General features: G+C 48.6%; 1 protein-coding gene across 3 annotated transcripts in view; it reads left to right on the forward strand.

Annotated features, from left to right (window-relative positions):
* The window catches only part of LOC135903897 (AF4/FMR2 family member 4-like), a 209,078-nt gene that overhangs the window by 116,689 nt on the left and 67,947 nt on the right, over window positions 1-24,442 (forward strand). For 2 of the 3 annotated variants that reach the window (XM_065434347.2, XM_065434346.2), the window contains exons 5-9: window positions 247-617; window positions 3,019-3,057; window positions 3,459-3,548; window positions 4,719-4,749; window positions 6,431-6,476. In XM_065434347.2, coding sequence (XP_065290419.1) covers window positions 247-617; window positions 3,019-3,057; window positions 3,459-3,548; window positions 4,719-4,749; window positions 6,431-6,476 — 577 coding nt within the window. The remainder of the gene's footprint in view (window positions 1-246; window positions 618-3,018; window positions 3,058-3,458; window positions 3,549-4,718; window positions 4,750-6,430; window positions 6,477-24,442) is intronic. The other variant, XM_065434348.2, reaches the window with a different exon arrangement.

Genomic DNA, 24,442 nt, shown 5'->3' on the forward strand with positions numbered 1-24,442 from the left:
GAAAGCTTGATTAAATTTGTAATATCAGGTGGCACTTTATTTCTCTTGAAATAAATTTTAGGTAGGATCTTCTTTCCCAAGTGGCCTCATTGAGCCTTGTTAGTCACCTTTGTTCACACTAATATGTTACGTCTCACAGCGCAGGAAGTGTTGTTGCAAAAGAAAGTGCACTAGACTGCATTAATCTTTGCACTACAGTTTTTTAGTGAGTTATTTAACCAGTTTATTCTCCGCTCCTGTTTTCAGGACGGCTAGAGGATGCAGCATCAAATCCTAAGGCGAACTCTTTGCCAGCTTCAAGTTCGGTATCAAGTTCAGCCTCCACCACGAACCCATCCTCAGCACCGTTGAGCCAGGGTCCCCCCAATGGCCTTGTCGTTAGACCGCCTGCCATGCGTGCACCCTCCAAGGATGTGAACAATGGAAACAGTTCAGCCTCAGCACAACACCAATCATCTACAAATTCTTCATCGTCACTCACTGTGCGCACAGAGAGCAATGGCCCTGCGACAGGTAGCACCAAGTCGTCTTCATTGCCACGAAGCTCTGCAGCTGACTCCAAACCCAAGCGGCCTCTGCCTCGGCTGCAAATCTCAGCACCCTCTTCAGATAGCGGGGTAAACCTTTTTTCGAAGTACCCACTCTAATATACTCTCGAAGCTTCATCCTAATTTGACTATTTTTGGGGCCAATAACGCAACTTAATATAGAGGCAGTATTCACAGAGCAAGCTGGAGGGGAGAACAGGCTATGCAAAAGCCAGTTGTTGCAACTGTAACATATGAGAAGAAGCATGTCATTTTTTTTTATCTATTTACATAATATTTCATGTCTGTTTTTGTTCATTTGTCTGTTTTGCATTTCCAAGTTCCCTGAATCTCTGCCCTGTAAACTGCACTTGATCTTTTTTTTTTTTTTGTTAACGATACCTAGTTGCTTTAATGCCTGTTTGGTTACGTAGCAATTATATTTTTTTTGTCCCTACCTCCTTTGTACGTGTGATTTTTTTTTAGTAGTAGTACACAATAGAACCATGTTATATAAGTACAGTATGTCATGAGCTTCAGTAAATGCTGACACTGAGACATTTGTAACAATTAGATGTTTGGTCATCATCACTAATGTACATGAAAAGGATGAAGTGATGGATTGCTGATTGAGAGCCGTAAGTCACTGTGGAAAGATTAAATACATACAGGTAACGTGCGTGCAGGAGCAATATGCATAGCGTAGTATGTAATCTTCTGCTTATAGCATCAGTTTAGTCCCAGATGCAATGCTGTTGTCTTGTATTTAGTTGCTTGAACGCAGCTATTAGCAGCACAAATGTGCCTTGTTGGCAAGATGGCTAGGTGTATCATTTCCAATAAGCATGCAAACATTTCAAAACAAACCCTTTTAATGATTTTTGCATCCCTTAAAAATAGTCTAGGCGATGGAGTTGCATGGCATTTTCGTTGCTGAATGCTTGATGTTAAGGCTCTTTAAGGTGCACATACCATCTACCTATACTACAGCTACATATGTGCTGGTTAATCGCTCTATTTTCTACGGAATTACCTGAAACAACACTACGTAAATAACTTCACTGCAACAAATATACGCCATCATATGCACCATTCCTTTAATAAAGCGCATACCTTTCTTGAGGCGTTCGATTATTTACACACATTGACAATCATCGTTTCTGGTTTCTGCAAAATGTTGTAAAAGTGAATTGTCAAGAAGACTTGTTTTATTGGCGCCTATACTGCTATGTTGAACTGAGAAGGCTACACCCACCCTACACACTCCAAGTACACTGGCCATCTCTGCATTTGTTGAGCTGCAAATAGGGTGTAAGCTGAGCCATGTCATCTGGAAGGCATTCTGTCAGAAAGAAGGCTTACCGGTAGCAATGCTCCTCAAGGAAATGGGGTCTTCATTGATTGGTTTGGCTGCGGCCGGGGAGCGTTGCCACGGGAACGACGACACCCTGCCTCTCTCATCTGCGTGCTTCCTTTCCTCTGCCTCTCTCATTTTCGTCTGCTCTTTTGCCCTTTTCTTTCATTATTGTTGCTTGCACTGTGCTGCCAGGAAGGGCAGAAGGATTGGACAGCCTGATAACCTTTATATATTTATTGTTGCCTGGACTCCCCCCCTTTCATCTGGTAGTGTTTGCTCTGAGCTTGTGGTGGTTGTGGCAGTGTTATGTTCTTGCCATGTAGTGTGCTGCTTGCCACTACCCCCCACCCTCACCCGCCTTTCCAAAAAGAAGAGAAGAAAAAGAAAACAAAGCAGGAGTTGCTCTTTGCGTTGCTTTCTCTTCTCGCATGGTCCGCTGGGAATCAGATTTGGGGTTAGTCATTTAATTTTCTTTTTTCTCTTTTCTTTTTCGTCTTCTTTGGTTTTCTTTGGCTTGTTCAGAGGCTTGGATGGCTGTTAGGGAAGTGTGCATTGGGAGGCACAGTAGGGAAGTTGTTTTGGCCAACTGAAATTGGTTTGAGTGGCTTGTACTTGAGCACCTTATTTCTCAGGCTTAGGAGGCACCGGAACGATAAACATCTGCCGCTGATGCTAGTGCTCTGTTGGTGCTTTGTCGTTTCGTTTTAGGGATGAGGGCCGTGATGGCACGTCAAGAAAAAGCAAAAGTAGTCTCATTGGAATTGACTTCTCCATTCTGTGTTGCATCATAGTTGCAAATGGTTATACAGTCTTGAATGACTATTCATTACAGGATAACACACTTAGACGTGAGCTTCTGTGCGGAGAATAAGATTGACATTGCATTGAATGCTGCCAAGGCATATGATTTATGAAAGCTTTTTTTTTTTCCTAGATTAAAATAATGCTTTTGAAATATTGCTCAATGTATAGATTGAAACTTTTCTGTCCTCATTGACTCAAACACTAATTTGAGAACTAGGGAACACATTCATATTTTGTCCCTTAGTAATCAAGGCAGAAAAATTTTCCATTCATAAACATTTATCTTGTCTTTATCCACGTGTTCCAGAATTCTGTTTTCATGTCTTTCAGACCGGCAGCACACTTCCGGAACTGGAAAGCATCCTTAAGGTCAGTGACCTGTGTTTGGTTTCATTACTACTGTCAGTAGCACCACAGCACCAGTGCATTAAGGTCAGCGATACTGGATTTTCGTTGCTGTGGTGGAGATGTTTTCTTAGTAAACGGTGGCCACTGGTAGTAATTCTTGCCACGCTTACCTTCTGGCCAAAGTTTTGTAGGATAAGACATAAAGGGCATCGCAGCTTTGCTATGAACTATTTCCATTCAATCGTTTCAAAGCTCACGTGCTTGGAGGTACACTATTGAAGGCAATTTTTATCTTTAACAGTTTGTTACAAGTGTCACAAGTACTTTTTAGGTGACCCTCCCACCCCCTTTGTCTTTAGTTTCTGCTAGTAGCATTGTAAATTTGTATTTGCAAGCTTGCTGCTCCTGATTTCTTTATCCAGGAGATGAAGAAAGTTCCACCGGTGTTGACAGCCATTGAAACCCCACGAAAGGAAGAATGCCGGCCTTCTTTTCCTACATCCCCAGTGCAGGTATACTGGCTTGCAAACCTCCTCTTGTTGATAAACCAGAGCGTTGTAATACTTACCAGGAGCCTGGCAAGAGCATCCTTAATGTGGTCAAAAGGGCATTACAATGAAATATTAAGTTGCTATATATTTGAAAGCTCTTCTTGCGTTTTTAGGTGGAGGGAAAGAATTTTGCGTACTAGAAAATTTTTTTTGCGAATTAGGGAAAATGGACGGACTTCCCTTTTCAAATTTCATGCCCAAGCTCTGGCATTGATGATGTCTGCGTACATTGCACTGCGATTCACATTGGCGACTACTGTGCAGAAGGAGTAGATGCACATTGGCATGTTTATTTTTTGCTTACTTCAAATTAAATCCAGTCATTCTTTATTGACTCTGTGGCTATCTGGCCTTGAACAGACTCTGTTTATGTTGTTATGGAGCAATCCTTACATGGATGAATGCGGTGCTCGGCAGAGAGATGAGGATGACGATTGTGTGGGACGCTTGCGTGTGCGGCGCTTCAGTCATGTTGTCCACTGTAAACATTCTGTAAATATGCCTTACGCCTATACATCTTCTCTATCACACTTTGGTGGACGTGCGTCTGAATGGGTCAGGATAAGTTGGTAGGGAAAGTTCAGGGTGGTGTTGCTTGTTTTTTGTGCTTTTTTGTGCTTTCTGTTTCACCTGCCTTCATTCCCTGTAAGAGTAGCCTAATTGCAATTCCAGGATTGTTGTCAGTTCTTCTACCTTTACCTTATTACATCTTTTGTGCTCTGTTAACATAAACATCATTCAGATAAAATTAAATAGTAGAGTTACTGAATTATCAGTGTTCATTATTAGCTGTCCTTTGTAGGCTTAGCAGGCAGAAGTGAAAGGAACATCTGTGTACGCTTTGTTTCAACGTCAGATTTCTTTACAACTCTGACACTGTAACTGCATCTCCCAAGAGGTCGAGTGAATTTGTTTGTATGCCTCCTGTATTATTAAAACTGTAATGCTGCATCTAGCAAGTGCACAAAACGTCTTATTGAAGTGTATGCTTTCTCATTTTGTTCAGTGTATGAATGGGCACACACTTGATGGACAGTACATGTCAACACATTTTTGGCTATTCCTTACACAAGCCAAAAGCAGAATGAGGTGGCTAGCGCGCACCTGATGTCTGGCTCTAATTACTTTCAGGACCCAGTGCCTAATCACCTAGATGAAAGTGGTAAGTTACACATTTTCCCAGTTGTGTTGTGCTCTGTTTGGCAGTTGATACTTGGCTATTCAACATTTACGGCAGCAAGATGCACATGTATACAATCACATTTCCCTCACATTTTCTAATAAGCAGTAATATTCTAACAAGTACTTGGCTACATGGAAATGCAGAGACTGCTGCTACCTCTGATAACAATTTTCTTTTATTATAGTACTTATCAGAGCCACTCGGAAATTATGGTTTGTGAAGAATGCCATTACCTGCCATAATCACACAGATGTGACATCCTCCTTGTGGAAATTAGGTTTTAGGTTGTACTTATGGCTGCCTTTCAGTTGCAGAGCCACGAATATATGCTTGTACATTTTGCACATTGGGCAACTGCAGCTGGCCAGAGCTAAGCTGGTGCCCTGTGCTATGGTAGCACACTGGGCAGCAGGGCAGCTTAAAGGAGTCCTGAAACACATTTTGAACATACTAATAAGAAAACATTGCGTCCTGTCATAGAGGCTGCCTTGAACATGTGAGCCAAATATTATTGCACCGCATGCAGCAAGGAATTTACAATCTCGTGTCAGAAACTGCAAAAACCCATTTTTTCTCGTTTCCGCATTGCTGTCACGCACCGCCACCGAAAGCAGCTGGCCCACCAACGCTATTGGTTGATTTCATGATCGTGATAGCATCCTCAGTAATAGATAATTGATCATTTTTAGTTAATAAATGAAAAATATATATGTCTATGAGCTCAAAAAGACAGGAAAATGATTTCATCTTTGCACTGAATGTAGCTGCCGCAGCTGCGCGTGGCCTCCAAGATGACAGTGGTGTGCTGCGTAGCGTAGCCTACTATGGCGACCACGGAGTGCCACGTCAAGCCTTTTTGCCACTGTCACGCTCAAATTTTCGGTCGGGCCTTTTGCACTCCTGGCTTCTACACTGTGTAGCTTCCAGCGTGCTAGTGGAGACAAAGAGATGGAGAAAGCCAAGTATTGGTGCAATAACTCTACTTATAGTTTAAGGATTCAAAAAAAGGTTGCTGCATGAAGTTTGTGAGATCAAATCCTTTGATAGTAGGGCTATTCTGCGATTAGTTAGAACTTTCAGATGCAGATCAGTTTGTTATTAAGACATACTGCTTCCTTCCTGTTTGATATGGCAAGAAGAAGCACAATATACAGTAGACTTGACAGGACAGTATTTGCCAAGGTTTCTGAAACGGCATGAGCTTTCTTTTTAAGATTGCAATGATTTTTCTTAGTTCTCTGCAGGTTGTCATTTAACAGACAAATCATGGGCAGATATCTGTTGGTGTGCGATTTTTAGTTCTCTGGAGGTTGCCATTTAACAGACAAATCATGGGCAGATATATGTTGGTGTGCGAATTTGTTTCAAAATGAAATTTCTTGCCTTTATCTTCATGTGTTGGGCTGTCATAATGAGCAAATAATGTATACTAATGCTATATTTAAGTACCTCTTAATGAGTACAAGTGCTGCAGTCTGTTTAAGTGTGCTTCAGTTATCATCCATTGTCGTTTTTGTCAGTCTTCAGTGTCAGTGTTATTATTTAGGCGGCTGCAACAAATGCATCACAGAAAAGCGTGTCCTCAAGATTTGCATTTGTGACTGCTTCTATGTTACCCATTGAGAATCAATTGAACGGTTACTGATTTTCTTATTTCCAGGTGACTCAAAGCATCTTCTTGACCCTAGGAAAGTGGCCAGCCCTCCGTAAGTTTTCCCTGCATTTATTTTGGCTGCTCCCATGTATTCCATGCAATTTTTCATTTTTCACAAGAAGAAATATGACAAATTTAGAAGCACCGCATGACACGGATCAATCACAGAAAGCCAAGGAAAGCACAGGAGAAATGAAGTGTATTATGTAGTATACTATGCGAACATTTGTTGAAAAATGCTACTCTTCTTTTATGACCAGGCTTCTGAAAAATGTACGTTTATGTATATATATTTCTTATATCTCTTTGCTTTCCTTGGCCTCATTCATAGAGCTTCCTACAGTTACTAGTGGGAACTCTGGCGCTGCGATCGTTCAACCACTATGGGAATGATGGGTAGTACATGGATTGTCTGATCCTCGTGCTTGGGCCTTCACGTACTCTTGTGGCTTCATTTATTACACTTGGTCTGGACCTAAACTAGGCTAAATTTCGAAGCCTATTACGTAAAATTCGTTTTGACACTTCCGTACTATAGTGTGGCTTTGCATCTGCATACCCTGAATCACTTGTCAGCGTGGATGAACTTGCACAATGTATATTTATCACAAATATCAGAAGCACACTGTACCATACCTTGAATTTACGTTTCTCCAGTTTTTTCTGCAAGCATTGCCATGTCTAGTTGTAGCCATTCCCTTATTGAAGAGACTCCAAATGAGGCAGGCTTTGCGGCATCGCCTTTCCCATTTCCTGCACTTCTCTTGCACATGCAAAGCTGCCTTGAGTGAAGAATGACTGAATGGGTCGAGCAACCAGGTCTACCCATTCTCTGCCTCCTCTCTAACAATCTTCGTACTTCCTTTCTGGACTGTTGCTCATTGACAAAGAAGGCAAGCACGGCATCTTCTGAGGCTTTTGCAGGCTTCACGTATATTTGCAGCAGTCTGGAGGGCATTGTGGCGAAGGCCAGGGAGTTCTTGTTGGTGATGTGCAATAGGCTCCAAAGAACTGTGTCGCTTTTCCTCCTTCTTGCGCTCCTTTAGATAATGCATGCTGTGACCAAGCCCCGATGTGGCACTGTGATTTGGATGTGGCACTGTGATTTTGGTTAACCTATCAGCTATGTTTGCCATACTTAGCTTTGATAATGCCTACTGTCCTGTCTGTTCCCTTCTCCCCACGAGCATTGCCTCACAGTCATTAGTAAAGTTTGGTGTTTATTGTTGACATTCTTGGAAAAGTTGGCAGATTTTTCACCCTTCATTTGAACCATAACTGCTGAGGTTAATATGAGTTCCTTTTACGGCAGTATTCTTTATGTATATCTGGATTCTATCCTTCTTAAATGATTCTTTCTGACCAGACGAGATTTCGTCAGACCCTCGACTTCATCAATCTTCGCGAAGTGTATGGCCAGCTCATGAGATTCATTGCGAACAAGGCTCCCGTGCGAGGAGTGAAACGTCAGTTAAGGAAAAAAAATTCACCCACCTTGGTCAGCGTCTGTTTCCTGTTCTAGGAATACATCTTTTCATCCACTTTGGTTTCATTTAACTTATTATTGCTACTATTGCTATTATTGCATTATTGCTACATTTCAATTAAACATAACAATTACCTTCCCTTGTGCTTTCTCTGGTGTGAGTGTCACTTTGTAGGATTGGGACTAACAAAATATCAAACCTCTTGGATCCGCCTATCCCTCTGGCTCATAAAGTGTATAAATAATATTTGTATTTGATACATGGAAAAATGTCGTATCACAACAGAAGAGTGCATAACTGAAAGAAGCTAAAGGAAGTATGGTGATGGATCTTGAGTTTCATTCCTTTGTTCTTGGAAGAGTAGTCGCAAAAAAAAAAAAAGAAAGCACACAGATCTCGCACACTGTGAGAATTGATGTAAGGGAAGCTTTTTGTGCTGGTTGCTTTTATTGATGATAATTAGCGGTGATGTTGATGGCAAAAACTTAATTTCTTCGACGTTTAGTCTAACACGAGAGTGGTGAGTTGATGTTAAACATTACCTTTCGTACACCACTGCTGTCTGTCTGCGTAGTACACAAAGCGCACAGGGAGAGGTGTTTGCTTGAGGCGTTGTTGTGCGCCATATTTCATAACCTCTGAGAGGGCTGAGCATTGTCATTGCCTCACATGGCACATCACCATGTGGCAGAAGTATTAAACATGGATTATGGGGCTGTACGTGCCAAATCACAATCGGATTGCGAGGCACGTTGTAGTGGCGGATTCCGGATTATAATTTTGACATCGTGATAGTCTTTTACGTGTGCAAAAATCTAAGTGCGCGTGCGTTTCCTATTTCGCCCCCGTCGAAATGCGGCTGCCGCGGTCGGGATCACGGGCCACGGCCTCTAGCCACAGCAGTAGCGGTGGGAAAGTCGATGGAAGAGGCAGAAAAAAGCTTCGCATTAAAAAAAAAAAGAAAAGAAAGAAAAAGAACCATTGCGAGACAGATTCGACGTTGCTTCACCTTATCTCTCCGTTCTGTGTCTTATCGGTCTCGCGGCTGTTGCACATTCTGCTTCGGCGAGGATAGTTTTCTCCGAACGCTGACCCCGCGCAGAGGGACGGTCGCCTTCGCTTATGCGCGACCGACATCCCCGCAACAGACGCACGCACCCGAAGGAGCTGGAGCTTCCTTGGCTTCCCTGGGGCAGCGGCTCACTTTCTCCTGTAAGGGCCCAGGATCGGGCAGCAGATGCTCCGGCTGTCCGGGAATTCGGGCCAGCACTCTATTGGATTAGGAAGCGCCGCAAGGCGAGGAGCGCGAGCTGGGACGCGAAGGTTGGAGGAGAGGGAATGGGGGGGGGGGGGGTGAGGACGTCGAAGCTGCGGCGGTGGCTCCCGTGTGAGCGGGGGAGGAAGGCGCGAGCGGCAGCCCCCAGGGCGGTGCGTGTGCAGGTTGATTGGAATGGCAGCGCGGCGCGTGTGACTTCGCAGGAGGGAGGAGAGCCGGCGATCACCGTACGATGCGCGCCATAAATTGCCTCTAATGGCGCATGGCTGCCCGTGGCACTCTCGAGTCGCATCTTTGATACTCGCCTGCGCACATTTACGGCTATGCGCGGGACTCTGAGCACGTTTCGCGCTGTTTAATTGTTGTTTCGGTCCTTTATCCGTAAGCGCATTGATGTGCGAGTGGAGCGGCCGCCGGTCACCAGGCTTCGAGCTTTTCGCTTAGCGACTGCGTTCCCGAAGGCACGTGGCGGCCAGTGATGCCGACAGGAAAGCTTAAGCAGCTCGCCTTGGCCAGAAATTGTCGTGGTCACCGAGAGCGTGGTATTCGCGTAAATGAGGGTGGGAACCTTACAGGGAGCAGACGAACAAGGCGCTCGACTGTACACGCGTGTTGTCCTTGCGCATTAGGCGCTGCGCATGCGGGAAGTTGTAGCGGGAAGCCTGCTTGGCCAAAGGGGGCGGCGCGTGTCGCTCGCTTGTGTTGTGTGTTACGCGCGCGGTCTGGCCCTCACCGCTGCAGACGGCGCCGGAGAACCGTCACTGTGTAGTGCCAGGTAGCGACACTTGATTGTCCGCTATCGTCGCCTTGTTTGTGCCTGGCCTGTCTCCGTGACTGACAATATAGCTCTCGAAGTCATCGGCTGCGTGCAGTGGGCGATGGATGTGTGTGTGTGTGTGTGTGTGTGTGTGTGTGTGTGTGTCAGCCGCGACGTCGGACCTCGTTACGCACCGTCCAGCTGTGCACTATTCGTGTCTTTTGTCCTCTTTATGTCTCCTCCATATAGTATTTTGTTCTTGTTTTCTTCTTCTTCTTTTTTTTTTACCGCGGTCGTGCCGCATTGTTTCTACGCAACAAAAGAAGAGCGCAGGAAAACACGCGTAAATGTCAGGCTCGGAGCTGAGATAAGAGCTCGACAGGCCGTGCAGTCCCACTGATGAACTGGAGGTCGGCCGATTCCTCACTCATTTTGTGACAGCCCAGCGCTTTTTCATTCTGCTATCTCGCTTGGTTGCTTGCTTATCCCAAACTCTGCGCGAGCCGATCGTGGCATGTGCGTATATAGTGCGGGCGGGAAAAAGAGAGAAGTGGTTCTTTATGGCGAAGCGAAAGGTTGGCACTGTCATCTGCAGCCTTTGAGGAAGCGCGGCTCAACTCCAACGGGGAGCGGGGTGAGCGGAGGGGGGGGGGGGGTAGGCTAGGATAGGGGAGGGTGGAGTTGTCGCCACGACGGGGGCGAAGCAAACCGGTAGGCTGGAACTCAGTGGGGCCGACAACACGCGCAGCACGTGTTGATTTTCCGGGGCCGTATTCTCACCCGATCACTTCCAGAAGGAATATACGTTCACAGTTGGCGTCCTGGACGCCCGCTGGCTTAGTCAGCCAGCGTCCGCTGAACGTCGTTCATTTCCCACTGCTTGAGGTTTAGGCTGTACTGCGCATTTTGATTTTTTGTAGACAAGGTCTTCTCCTTCGGCGAATTCAGATTGATTTGGGGGTTAGGGGGATTTGGGTATGTGAACGCTTTCGTTTCGTAAATTAGAATATTAGAGGCCTTCTGGTGTATGTAGGACAATGAAAAGGGGGTCAAAATGAAGCTTGGAACGAAAAACTACGCACCAAACTAGGATAGAACTATGCACGGAGCAGTTGTAGTGTAATTAGCGGGAGATGCGCTCCTTCAACCTGCGCGCGCCTAAGACAGGAACTGGAAGTGCGGCTTCACTGAACTGTAAATGTAGGCACTATCTGGGAGACAGTGCAGTACAAAAGATGTGGGCCGATCCTGTAGATTGTGCAGTCATAAAAGAAAATAAATGGGAAAACGTAATGGATAGGTAAAGGGCTCTATGTAAAAGTAAGATACTAAAGCTACGTAAGGTGGCTCAACAGCGGTTGACATCGAAGAAAGAAAAACTAGGTACTCTGGGGGAGCCTCTATTACCTTCCGAATAACGAACGGGGAAGAACATGGAACAACTAATTATATTGTATAGTTATGCGCCCCGGAAGACCTTGTCGTTCTTTAAAATCGCCTTTCCTATATGTGTAAACAGCACATTAAAGATAAATTATTTTTGATTACGCTTGCAATGGTGCTCTGCATAAGAAAAAAAAAGGTGGAAAAAAGGAAAGAAAAGTGCACAATGACGATTTAACTCGCCATTGTGCACCTTATCAACTCGCTTTTATCTTATATAGGATAACTATGAGTACAGAGTGCATGATGTAGCAACCGTCATATTGTGGTGCTACGAACAACGACAGCTCACAATAGGGGAAACAGCGGCACATCAGGTCTAAGGAAACTTTCATATATATATATATATATATATATATATATATATATATATATATATATATATATATATATATATATATATATATATATATATATATTGGTATATATATATATTGGTATAATTGGTAGAGCATCGCACGCGACATGCGAAGGTTGTGGGTTCGGTTCCCACCTGCGGCAAGTTGTTTTTTCATCCACTTTAATTTCCATGAATTTATCATTACTTTATTTCATTTATTAAGCACATGCAATTTCCCCTATGTTGTACTTGGTGTCAGTGTTTGTTGGCTTCTCATTATATGACTATATATATATATGCGCGCAGGAACTATCGACGATGATTCCCAATGTAAGCCGCTTTTAGAAAGCCATTTGCTTTATTCCAGGAATGATACGCTTGAAGGGCAAATTTGTAACAATTCATTCACAGCTTCACATAGATTCCGAGCTGTACGTTGGATCTGCATATTTTTTATAGTATTGAAGTATTTTGAATATTTCTAATATCTTAAGCGCCATTTTAAGTATTTGTTGCTGCTCTCTGTAGCAGTAAGTACGTTCGTCTGAGTGTTGCCGCCCTCGTTATTGCCTTTTCTTTACTCGCAGTTTTGCGCTGTTTAGTTCGCTACTGTGCAGTTGGACCTTTCGAAATAACAAATCGGCCATTGTGAAACATCGAGGTTGTGCCTCGGTCAGCTCACTGTCAAATGAGGCAGGTCCGAGTGGCCGCTCCCAGTGGCTTACCGCTAATGTGTTTCTGCCGTTGATGTGAAAGCGACGCGTTCACTGTGCAGTACGTACAATGTTTTGCTTACTATATATATAATCAGGCGCGGGCATTGCGATCTCACTTTTTCCGCCCATTATTTTCAAGCAGACTAGCTGTCTCTTTCTTTTTCGAACGCGTATCCAGTGGAGCCCTTGTTTACGAGTCCTCTAACTGCCCTCAAGTGCCTCCCTCCCGGCCTCCGTTGTTTGCGAAGAGCAAATGCCGCGTCTGCACGCGCTGTCTCCTCAATGGCTCCGACAAGGGCGCCGTTTCATAAGGTGCAGATGCGCGTCATGGCGCCCGTTCATCGCGCTTTTTCTCGATAGCGTTATAAACGCCGTTGTCCAAACAAGCTGCGCTGCTGCCGTGAGGATCTTATCGCGCGTGTCTGGCCCATAAACACGGCCGCGCTCTCGATCGTGATGGAAGGAGAAGCCCTCCCCCCCCCCCCTTGTTTTTTTTTTTTTGTTTACTCGCACCTGTGTTTACGACGGGCGGAGAAGCGAAGGCAGACCCCGCGTCGCTCAGCCCTTCGTTTGCTGCCCACCTCGTCTCGCGGACGCTGCCGCCAAACGCCCCGACCTTTCCTCACCGACCCTGTAGCTGGGCGAATGGTTTTCGGCATTTGCATGATTAAATCGGCTGCGTGCTCGTTGCTCGATTTGCGCGTGTTCGCCGCTGCCCTAGCTTACTGCGACCCGCCGTGGTTGCTCAGTGGCTATGGTGTTGGGCTGATGAGCACGAGGTCGCGGGATCGAATCCCGGCCGCGGCGGCCGCATATCGATGGGGGCGAAATGCGAAAACACCCGTGTGCTTAGATTTAGGTGCACGTTAAAGAACCCCTGGTGGTCGAAATTTTCGGAGTCCTCCACTACGGCGTGCCTCATAATCAGAAAGTGGTTTTGGCACGTAAAACCCCATAAGCTATCATTTGCGACGTGACCGTGCAGCGTGGCGGACGAATCGTTCTCTATTTACCGAGAGATGGCGCTGCCGCTCTAAAGGTGTCAGGCGGGAAAAAAACATTGCCGCCTGTATCAGTTGCAAGCTGCCCTGTGCGAACAGACCCCATTCGGCCAGTGCTTCCTGGGAAAGCGTGGTCATCTTCGACTTGTGAGACGACAAAGGTTGGCGCGGACGACCGGCAAGGAATGTCGTCACAGGCGACGACGCCGAATTGACCGTGTCAGTCTTGCACTTAAAAACCATGCACCCCTTTCAGAGAGGTTCCTTATCCGCGTGGAGCAGTGGGCGCCTCGCAGCAGGGAATTCTCGCAAGTGCATCTTGCACCGGGTTGAGTTCTTTTGCTATTGACAGCGTGTTCCCGTCGGAAATTAAGCACACCAGTCGTCACTGCATGTCATCTGTTTCATCGCTTTCACTACGGTCGCATGGCACACGGGGCCATTTGCGTGCCCGGTGCTTTACAGCGCCCGAGTGCGTACATTCGGCGCCTCCGAGTGGCAGACCCATGCGGGAGCTACAGATGGCGGGATGTTAGTGCACGCTAATTGTCCACTGCTAATCTTCCGACGTTTTGCTTTTTGTTGTTGTTGTTGTCTTCGCTTGTTTTCTTTATTTTGGACGTTACAAGAACGCCCACAGGTAGGGGCAGGAGGAGGATCGGTGTCTTCTCACGAGACTTACTCTCCGGATAGCACTTAACAGTTCCTGCAAAGCAGGGTCTATAGGAATAACTCGCCAAGTGCAATTGCTAGCGGTGGGAACAGCGCAATACATAGATTACATGCTAGTACGATCGCGGGGGTGTGATAGAGTAATCACAAGCAAAAAAAGAAAAGCAGATATTGCAATCTAGGGAATACATTTAGCCAAAAGTAATAACAATGCGCTTGTTTTTGCTCATCAGTAAACATAAATATGGCGTGTCATCCACTCATCACGTGAACAGAGGCTATTTCTTTTCGTAGCGTAATAACTTTTCATTATTATTTTTGTTGTCTTTAACTGGCATATATATACACATGACTTCTAGGTGTGTGTTACACAATGGCCACAATTATAGGGTTTATTTTATTTTTATTTTCTGCTTTTCTTAAAAAGTCTTCGTCATAGCTGAATAGAGCAGAGAAAGCTAGGCGAGGAAAGGCACGGAGGTCAACCAGACGAGCGTCCAGTTCGCTACTCTACACTGGGGTTAAGGGAAAGAGGGAATAGAAAGAGGAAGAAAGTGATCTCTGAGCGCATGTGGGAGGTTGCACAGGGAACAGGAACATTATGAAAGTAATTGCGGCGCAGAATGTTTGGTCCTCTCTCTCTCTTTTCTTTCCTTTTTCTATTAGAAGATTGGACGAGCAGCCAGCTCTCGTTCCCCGTTGGCTAAATCGAGGTTTAAGCCTTCTTCGCACTGCACGGCATCGGCGAGACGCGAGCTGTGCAAGCACTTGTTCTCGCAGGGTAAAGCCACTTGAGCTAAGTCGTCGTCGGAGGAGGAGAGACTCTCGAGACTCGGCTCGTGACTGAAATGGGCAAGGGCGCGGATGCTGCGAGGGACGGCCCCCTCAACTTCGCAGCTGTCGCCGTCTGGTGTTATTTACTGCTCCTTCGGCGTGTCGCGTGGCTTCCCTTTTGTTGCTGCCGCTGTTTTACTTGTGTGCATGTTCTTGCGCCTCGTCTCCCGGGCAGGCGCGCTCTTCAGCCCCCGAGGAATGACGAGAGCATCTGCGTCTCTTTAGTAAGACCGGTGGCCGCCAGGAAGCAGTAGCGACTACGACGAGCCAAGGACGCCGGAGGGTTTGGGCCGCGCTCTTTCAGCTCGGCCGTTACTTCGTATCTGTAGTGGCACGTGGAGTTTTGCGTTGCCCGTTCTACTCCTCTTGGAAGATTTCACATTGAGATTTTGCGCCAAAGCCTCCCCTGAGGTCATTAGCTTTCGCAGTGTCCTGCTTTTAAGTGCGTACAATAATATTCTGTTTTTATTTGTCTCGTTATTTTTTTTTCTTTTTTGACAGCAAATGAAAAAAAGGCTGGATTCTTTCTCAAATGCAAACTGTTTATTATCTGCAGAGCGTCGGCGTGAAGCGTGTTGCTGCCTTCCTCGGCCGCGTCTCTCGTGCGTCTCCGTGCCGTCTCTCTGGTTCGGCTGGCCTCCGGCTCTTCTCTCTCGCCTCGCTCGAACCCCCGTGCCTACTCGTGGGTCTCTTCTTACAGTTCCAGAAACCATGGCGGAGCATCGGTGCGATGAGTCTTTCCTCGTGTTTACACAAGGGTCTCTTGCGGGGAGCAAAGTACCATGCGGGGCGCTTCGTGATCTACGGGATTGCGGCAGTGGAGCTCGCTGTCTGACAGGTCGGCGTAAAATGCGTGACGGCCAAGTTACGAGAGTGCGCGCCGCTCACACGGCCTACCCAAAATTTGCGACTGTCCTCAGGCGCACGTGTCCGTCGATGTCAGTGCCTCGGTGTCCAAGGCGCGTTCTTTGTACTTCCTCAGCTGTTCGACGTTTACAGTTTTTTCGTTTGATCTTCCGGGGATGATGTTTGGAACGCCGAATCGTGGGATCCACCGGTTCGTAAGAAATTCCAGGTAGTACTTGGAAGATGTGCTTGGCACTGCTGCTGCGTCCATGTACCTTGTAGCGTGGTCGATGCCATACGAGGATATAACCTTCGCCTTCATCCAGGGGATCCATGTGATCGAGAGAGATGACAACATTGGGCTCGTTTAGAACTTTTCTGGGGCTGAGGCACTCTTCAGCTCGAGTCGTTCGTGAGGTAATCATCTGGCACGTGTGACATGACTCGATGTAGCGGCGGAGGTCCTTTACTTTAGATAGCCACCTATACTTCCGCTGGATCAAGGCTTTCGTTTTCTTGCTTCCGAAGTGTCCGTTGTTATCATGAAAGACTGTCATTACACTGCTTCGGAGCGCCGCACGGACCACTACCCTTTTGCAAGCTCGTCCGCCCTCGATCGATCTTCTCACCACGATGTCGTCTTCCACTTCGTAGATGGAGTTAACAGTTCCTGCTTCCGCCCGGAACTTTTGGCATTCGGGATCGCTCTCTTGAAACTGGCGGTCAGCGGGACAGGATCTGTATGGCCTTGAGGCGACGGGAATATTGTCTCTGAGATCGATGCTGTGCTCAGCGTGAGCGCATAGCCCCAGCGCGTCCTTCCTCGTGGTGAACGCCTTATGGTGACGATGAAGAATTGAGCGCAGCTCATCTCGTTCGTCGGCGTTCGCGTCGCGGGACATTTTGGATACTGCCTCTTCGATCTGATTGGTGTAATCTTCGTCAGGACCGGGGTCCTTCGTCTTTAGCTGTACGAAGCCGATATCGCTCGCCGGTAGTTCGTCTAGGACCCTGCGATTGCTAAAGGCTGTTATTAGAGTCTCTCCAACGCGATGCGCACTGTGTGCGCTTGGTGCGTGACCCGACGGCTCACTCACCGAAGGCTGAACGGGGACGAGGGTGACGTCGTTAGTGGCGTGGAACGTGACGTCAACATTCGCAGCGCGGCGCCAGTCCGAACCAAGAATCAGATCCATGGCGCCTGGCAACGGCGCGATCACCACCTCCTCGAGTCGCACGGTCGATGTTCCGATGGTCACGTTCAGAGTCGCCACTCTCGCGGGTCTGATGCACCGGTCGAGCACTTCTATCGTTTCGGGAGACGTCCAGGGTCGGGGATGAACCTCAGGGCCCACGGAGCTCTCGCCGAGGACGGAGACGTTGGAGCCGCTGTCTATGCAGACTCTGACCTGTCGGCCCTCAACGAAGCCCTTCACGATGGGTAGGCTGCCGCCCGTCGATTGCAGGAAGCAGTTGGCTTGCCTGGAGGTTGTGCCGGCGTTGCCTGCGTCATATCTGGCTTCTCGGCGTCGTTCCGCGTGGATTGTGGCCTCCGTCTTGGGTCTGGTGCACTCCCTCGACAAATGTCCCATATTGCCGCAGTTAAAGCAGGCTCGTGCTCGCGCCGCTCGAACTGGTTCTCGGTGTTCGCGCCGCATTGACTGATCGCTCGGCCCGGGACGTCCGTCGTCAGCTGCCGCTCTGTTCTCGTAGCTGTTCCTCGTTTGGTTTCGTTGGCTCTGTTGTCCAGCTTGAGATTGTCGGAACTGCGCTGTTTGCGTCGTTATTGCTTTACGCCGCCTGGTGTCGAGCAGCGTTGCGCGGTCTATCAAATCAATGATGCTGCTGCAGGGCTGTGCAGCGAGAGGATTCGCCCAGGTGTCGTCTTCGATCCCGCTGAGTATCAGCGAAATTCTCTCTTCATTCGCAAGCGGGTAGGGAGACTTGTCCAGTAGAGCATTCTTAGAGTACATGTACTCCACTAGGGTCTCCGAACTGCGCAGTTTTCGTGAAGCTTGCAGGTCCAAGAACTCTTGCATTGTGAGCTTCCGGTCGAAACGAGAGGCAAGTGCTTCCTTCCAAAGGTCCCACGTTTCACAAGCCATACCGTAAGAACTGTGCCAGTCCCTTGCGGCACCCTGCAGCCGGGTTGCCACCGTCGCGAGCGTCAGTGATGGGGACCAGTGGGCGAGTGCAGCAATGCGTTCCACCTGCGCAATCCACGTTTGGACATTTCGTTGTACATCACCGTCGTACTCGGGGATGGCGGACGCAGTATCGTTCGTAGACTGGATCAGCACGGGCGGAGCTGGCGCGGACATTCTCGACAACGCTTCCGTCATCTGCAGCTGCGCGCGTGCGAACATGGCCACGATTTCAGTCATGCTTGGCGTACCTTCTGGAGCTGTGGCGGCGGTGTTCTCCGGCGAGGGCTGTGGAGGTGCGCCACGGTTGACTTCTGCAGGCCGTTGGTTCGCTGCCATAGCGGGGGCTTGGATCCCGTCGAAACGTTGGGAGCCCGTTTCGTCCCCAGCTTGCGCCTGCGTTGGCTTCAGTGCCGCCGTTGTGTCACTCGTATCGTGTGACCCGCGTTGCTGGGTTAGAAGCCGTCGCAGTTGGTCAACCTCTGCACGCAGACTCTCGATCGTAGCCGGCGCCTTGGAGTCCGCCTTTTCGTGGTCGTCGCCGTCAGCTTCGGTCTGGAGGCGAGTGTTGTCGTCTTGGAGACGGGTCACGAGATCGTCCTTGCGGCCGCTGCACGGAAGTCCACGCATTCTCAGCTCGTCAGTCAGCTGTTGCTTTTTCAGGGCGCTCAGAACTTCGCGGACAGTTGATTTCATCGGTGAATAGATGAATGTCGACTCCGAGCTCACCGATGGCGTTCTGCTGGGCTCCGTGGTGGCCGCTCGTTCTTCGTTCGGGAAAGACGCGACTGCAGATCCTGTCGGCTGCGCCATGACAGCAAATGAAAAAAAGGCTGGATTCTTTCTCAAATGCAAACTGTTTATTATCTGCAGAGCGTCGGCGTGAAGCGTGTTGCTGCCTTCCTCGGCCGCGTCTCTCGTGCGTCTCCGTGCCGTCTCTCTGGTTCGGCTGGCCTCCGGCTCTTCTCTCTCGCCTCGCTCGAACCCCCGTGCCTACTCGTGGGTCTCTTCTTACAGTTCCAGAAACCATGGCGGAGCATCGGTGCGATGAGTCTTTCCTCGTGTTTACACAAGGGTCTCTTGCGGGGAGCAAAGTACCATGCGGGGCGCCTCGTGATCTACGGGATTGCGGCAGTGGAGCTCGCTGTCTGACAGGTCGGCGTAAAATGCGTGACGGCCAAGTTACGAGAGTGCGCGCCGCTCACAGTAGTGTACGTGGCGTTTGTTTTAATATATTTTTTTTGGTTCCTTGGTAATCGGGAACAGAGAGGCACCAATACATGTGTTTACCGTTCACGTTAATGCACTCTGTTCTGACGAATACCACGTCCCGGTGGTTCATAGTGGCACAGTCTGCCGGTGGCTACGTGAAGTTTAATGTCAGCGCATCACATTGTCGCCGAAGTGCTGATAGGGAAGGACAAGGGCATCCGGCTAGGTATGCCTTAGTTCACGGCTTCATCGAGGCGTGGCCCGTCGTTCCTTCCGTGATGGAGGTGAAAAAGAAAAGAAAAAAAAAGTTGGCGTTTCCGATTGAAGCCCGCCAGCCCGCTCTGGCTCTGCTCCATGGAGCGAACAAATGCTTTTCTAGAAACGCAAGCGGGCGCAACGGGGCATCGCTTGCGTCTCGAAACTTCGCCGGTGGTGGCGCGATCCGAAACCGAGCCGGCGCCTGTGGCCGATTTGGTCGCCGTTTGTGTGTGTGTGTTTGGGGCAGGGGAGGTGAGGGGCTGCTTTGCTCGTGAAAAATGAGGTGGTTGGTGAAAAATGAGCGGTTCGCGCCGCGGTTTGCGCGCCCGTTTGCGTTTCGGAAACGCGCCCTTTCCGACAGCGCCGCATTCGTTTGCTGCTGTGGGTGGTTGGTTGTCTCTTTGCGACCACCGTCATTTGCAAGGAAACGCTGCTGTATCCTCGCCCCGGTTGTAAAAGCGGCGCTTTAAAGGGACACAAAAGGGAAAAGCGGGTTGAGGTGTATTCGTAAATTAGGCTTCTACAACAGCTAAAAATAAAAACCGCTCATACCGCGACAACAGGTGGCGCGCTAAGCCAGAAAAGACGCGGAAGCGAAGAGTGGGTGGCGACGCCGCTTTGAAGTTCTCGCGCGAGCTCTCGCTGTGACGTCATAGATTTTGATGGTGTCTGCTCTGGCTTATTTGATAACGGTTGACCACATTCTGTTGTAAAAGAGTGAAATCATGAACATAAAACGTATAACTGTGCACCAACGGGCGTCCAAATTGAAGCTTTGAAAATTTTGAAATCCGTGACGTCACACTGACGGCATGATCCGCGCCGGCACCGCTTGCGACGCGATATTGGGGAAAGCTTAGTCTTCATTTTCCATTCGATTAAACGACATTTAGATTTTTTTGAAAAAATACATCATCAGTCTAAAAACTGTGTTAGTGTTTCTGTTTAGCATTGGTTAGCCATGCATGCACTTTCGCAACCATGATGTGTGTTGTAACGACATTATTGTGTAGGCTATCTTAATCGGTATGCTGTGTCCCCCATTAGGCACTCGTTTTCCGTGGCCTTTTGCAGGTGGAGGGTGAATTAGAACGTACGTTGTAAGCTTCATAGACGTTGCTTACTCTAATTAACGCGCCTTCAGGGGACGCGTGAGGTGGTGGGTGCTTATGCGTTTAGCTGGCTCTGTCGAGTCGTTTGCGCCCAAAACCCTGTTACCGAGGAAACAGAGATCCTGGATGTTTCGGTGCACCTAAAATAAGGCTGGTGGTACTTTTACGATGCGCGATTGATCTCTTTCATCGATATCGATGGGCAGCGCGTTTATTTTTTTTCTGCTTAAGTAAATTTGAGAATCAGATTAAATTAAAAGCAAGATAAACCGCTATGGTTTCTCGACTGTCGTCGTCCTCACCGGCCGCTGGCGTTCTAGTATTCGCCGCGAGTAATAAATGACCGCGCGCCGATCAGCATAATGGCAGCGCGGTTGGCTTGGGTCGCGCCTCATCGCCGACGCGTTATTAAGCTGGCACAAAGGGGGCGAAGGGTTTGGGGGAGAGAGAAAGGCGGACAGCGTATGTGACGCAAATGATCAAAAGATAGACGGAAATTGTGTACCAGCCGGAGGAAAGAGAAGAAAAGAAAAATCGCGCGTGATGAATGGAGTCGGTGACGGTTTCGACGTCCTGTTTTTGCTTCCTTTATCTTTTTTTCTTTTCTTTTTTCCTCATTCAACTTTCTGCCTGTTTTCTTTCGTCTCTTCCCCTCCGGTCGTTGTTCTCCCCCCCGGCGTCCCTCCCCGCGACCCGCCTTTCATGTATCCGGGGGTCCGGCGCGGCCGTTGGTCCGATGTGCCGGTCGTAGCGTGCGCGATGTTTTTCTTGCCGTTCGCTTTGCCGCGGTGAGCTTGTCGCCGCGACGGGGGTTGCGCCGGGAAGTGGCTCCTAATGGATGGAGGGCACTCTCGCTTTGTCGATCTATTTCTTGAGGCTCTCTCTCTCGGCCCTGTGCAGCGAATGGGGAAGGCAGAAGAAGCCGCGTCTCGCTAAATCCACCACGCGACGGGGGTAGCGTCGTCGAGTAAAGGGAAGTAAGCCGAGGAATAAGGTATAACATATAGATGCTGGCTGGTCCCACGAGCCGCACACTATGCCCTTCTGTCACTCTCGCTCTCCTTATATGTATATGTTCCTATTCTGTCCTCTTCACTTTGTCGGGCACTGGTTCCTGGCGCTTTGTTTCCCCAAATAGGGATCGTTGTTCGCTGGGCGTTTGAGTATTGCGCTGCGTGATCTTTCCTTGCTACCTTTTCTGATCCTTCGGGTTTCATATTTTATTTTATTTTATTTTATTTTATTTTATTTTTTCGCCATTCTAAGAGTGCAGCTGCGTGTAGCCACTTTTGTTGTCGGCGCTTCTTCGCCGTTCTACCTTCCTTCAGCGGATGAGAAGAGTAGATGGGAAAAGAAGGATTAGTTGGGGCTCCCGTATATGTGCTGTTATCGCGTCCCGGTATTCTACTTTGCCTCCTTTGTTTCCTTTGGATCTTCTTTCGTTAACTTCTTTCTATATATTAATTTGCTAGTGGAAAATGGAGGTCGGGCTGCTTTATATCGAGGCTGATTGCTTTCTTTTTTTTTTAAGCAAGAACGCTGCGCGATAATGAATGCGTCGTCACTTGTTTTAAGGCTGATGCTTTGAGCAGCGTACCAGTTGCGATGTTGTAGAAGGACGAGTTACTGCGTACGAGGCGTATTGTCGTCTGCACACATTGTCGGCGTTAAAACAAACAGCTCAAGGAATCGAGATCGACTGCATTCGCACGCATGCAGCGCTTCCATATTATGTGAGCTAGGCCTCATTCTCGGATCATCGAAGCGTATATCCGGACACTATGTCATGAGGCGAACCTTTGTTTTATTGATTTGTTTTCTTTCTTTTTGATGGAATCCTTGAATATATATATATATAATTAAGGATAACCGACCTGCCCATGAGTGAGTAGCCGTTGTTACGACCCATTCTTCCGATTTCGATATGTCACGCAAGCCGTCTGTGCACTGTGCAGCTATTCGCGTGGTTGTTTCTTTTCGGCATCCCCCCTCCACCACGTTCCTTACATTTTTTTAAAAGCGAGAGAGAGAGAGAGAGAGAGAGATGTCGAGTGCCTGTGAGAGCGCACCTCTTCGGCGGCGCCTTTTCTTTTCCTACCGACGCGTTTAGTTGCCTTGTGCGATTCAACAGAGAGAAATAATAAGAAGAAAAAGTTGCGCGGAATCGCTGTTTTGCGCACTGTGAGAGAGCACACACACAGCAAAGAACGGAAGGAAGACTGGGCGGTGAAGAAGAGAGAGAGAAGGGGCAAGAGAAAGAATGGGCGAGAGGGAAGGAGGGAGGAACGGTGTGTCCGCTGCCAGCGACGCATGTTAGCGCTCGCGCGGTGCAACCTTTCGCCTCTCACGACTCTTCCTTTCTTTTTAATTCCCGGCTCTGGCGGGGGGGGCCTCGATCGGCGTAGCGCGCGCGCGGTGTGCCCTGAGCACCCGCCGGCGCGCACTTCCCCGGTCGCACGCCCTTCGCGGTCCGGTTATTCAACCCGCCGGCGCAGCCGTCTCCCGACCGCTTTCCCGCAAGGCTCGCGGTCTCTCTCTCTCTCTCTCTCTCTCTCTCTCTCTCTCTCTCTTTCTCTCTCGCTCTTTCTTCGGTACGCGCACTTTTCCTCCCTCGCTCGTGGTGAAAAATATCGAACGAAGTAAAGCGAACGAAAAAAAAAAAAAGCAAGTGAGACGAGAAGTTACCGGCGGCCTCCATAACTGCAGCGTCGTCGGCGTCCGACGAGCCACCCCTCTCGTGGGCTCCAAAATCGTCACGGTTCGCGAGTGGATGCTGGCAACCTGAGGAAACGCTGGTGTTCGTCGCTGCTCTCCTGTCCGGTTTGCGGAAGAGGGCGGGCTGAGCGCGAACCAGAAGGTCAAGTGGCTTCTCGAGGCAAAAAAGCGCTTCGTAATTAAATTAGGGTTGCAGCGCTGTCAGTGCACAACTGAAAGTGCCAGAGTTTATGTGTGCATTTCGATCGAACCTTATAATTTAGAGCGCAAAGGAAACAGCTCTCCGAGAACACGTGTGACCTTAAAAGCCGGGTCGCGGAGCCGTTCCTTTATTTACTGCGCCTAGGGTTTCACATCCTGCTTTGTCCTTTCGATATTTTGTTTTGTTGTGCACGTCGGTAGGCTTTCCACTTTCGCTAGGGCGGAAACGTTGGCGACACGGGTACATGCGCGTTTCCACTGAGGGAAATGTGAACTCCATCAAGTGCCCCTTCTTTCGCTAGACGGTTTGGCTTCACTGTAGCGCTTCGCTCCACTGTGCGGAAACCTATCAATTTATGCAGTGGAGTGGCCACTCATTTTCCCAAGAAGTAGTTACCTTGGGTCGGCGCGGCACCTAAGAATGAGATAAGTTGCCCATTCATGCTAATTATATTGTACAAAGCACGCACTCTACTGCCGCCCATAACGGTGTCGGGACGCGACGGTGGCTGAAATAACGTGGAGGCGATAATATTTGTCGTCGGTGGTCGTTGATGGACGGGGCAAGCGTGGCGTGACGCCCGTGCCATGCGGCGCGATGGAATGCGTTGCAGATGCAACGGGAGCGAGTGCGGTCGCAATAGAAGGAGGCGCATCGCATGTAGTGCGAGCTCGGCGCCCGTCTTGACTTCCTTAGAAAGCACTTCGCTGCGCCAAGTCCCGTTTGCATGTACGCGCAGCAAACACAGCTCACACAACTCGGGGAGAAATGTATTCTTTTGAACATGAAGTAAACGAAAGACAGCCCGCGAACAAGTTTAACATCAACCCCGTAGCCGCGCTTGCCTCTGAAGGAATGGCTGACGGGCATCGTAGACGACACGCAGCGGAAGTTCCCGTAAGATTGCACGCACGGGACAGTTTAAGGTTTGTACGGATGACGTTTGCGCCTGTGTCCACAGAGTAGCCAAATGACATCTCGAGGAGCGCGCCTTATACCCCTG

This window comes from Dermacentor albipictus, chromosome 3, assembly GCF_038994185.2.
Source record: "Dermacentor albipictus isolate Rhodes 1998 colony chromosome 3, USDA_Dalb.pri_finalv2, whole genome shotgun sequence".
Classification (NCBI taxonomy): domain Eukaryota; kingdom Metazoa; phylum Arthropoda; class Arachnida; order Ixodida; family Ixodidae; genus Dermacentor; species Dermacentor albipictus.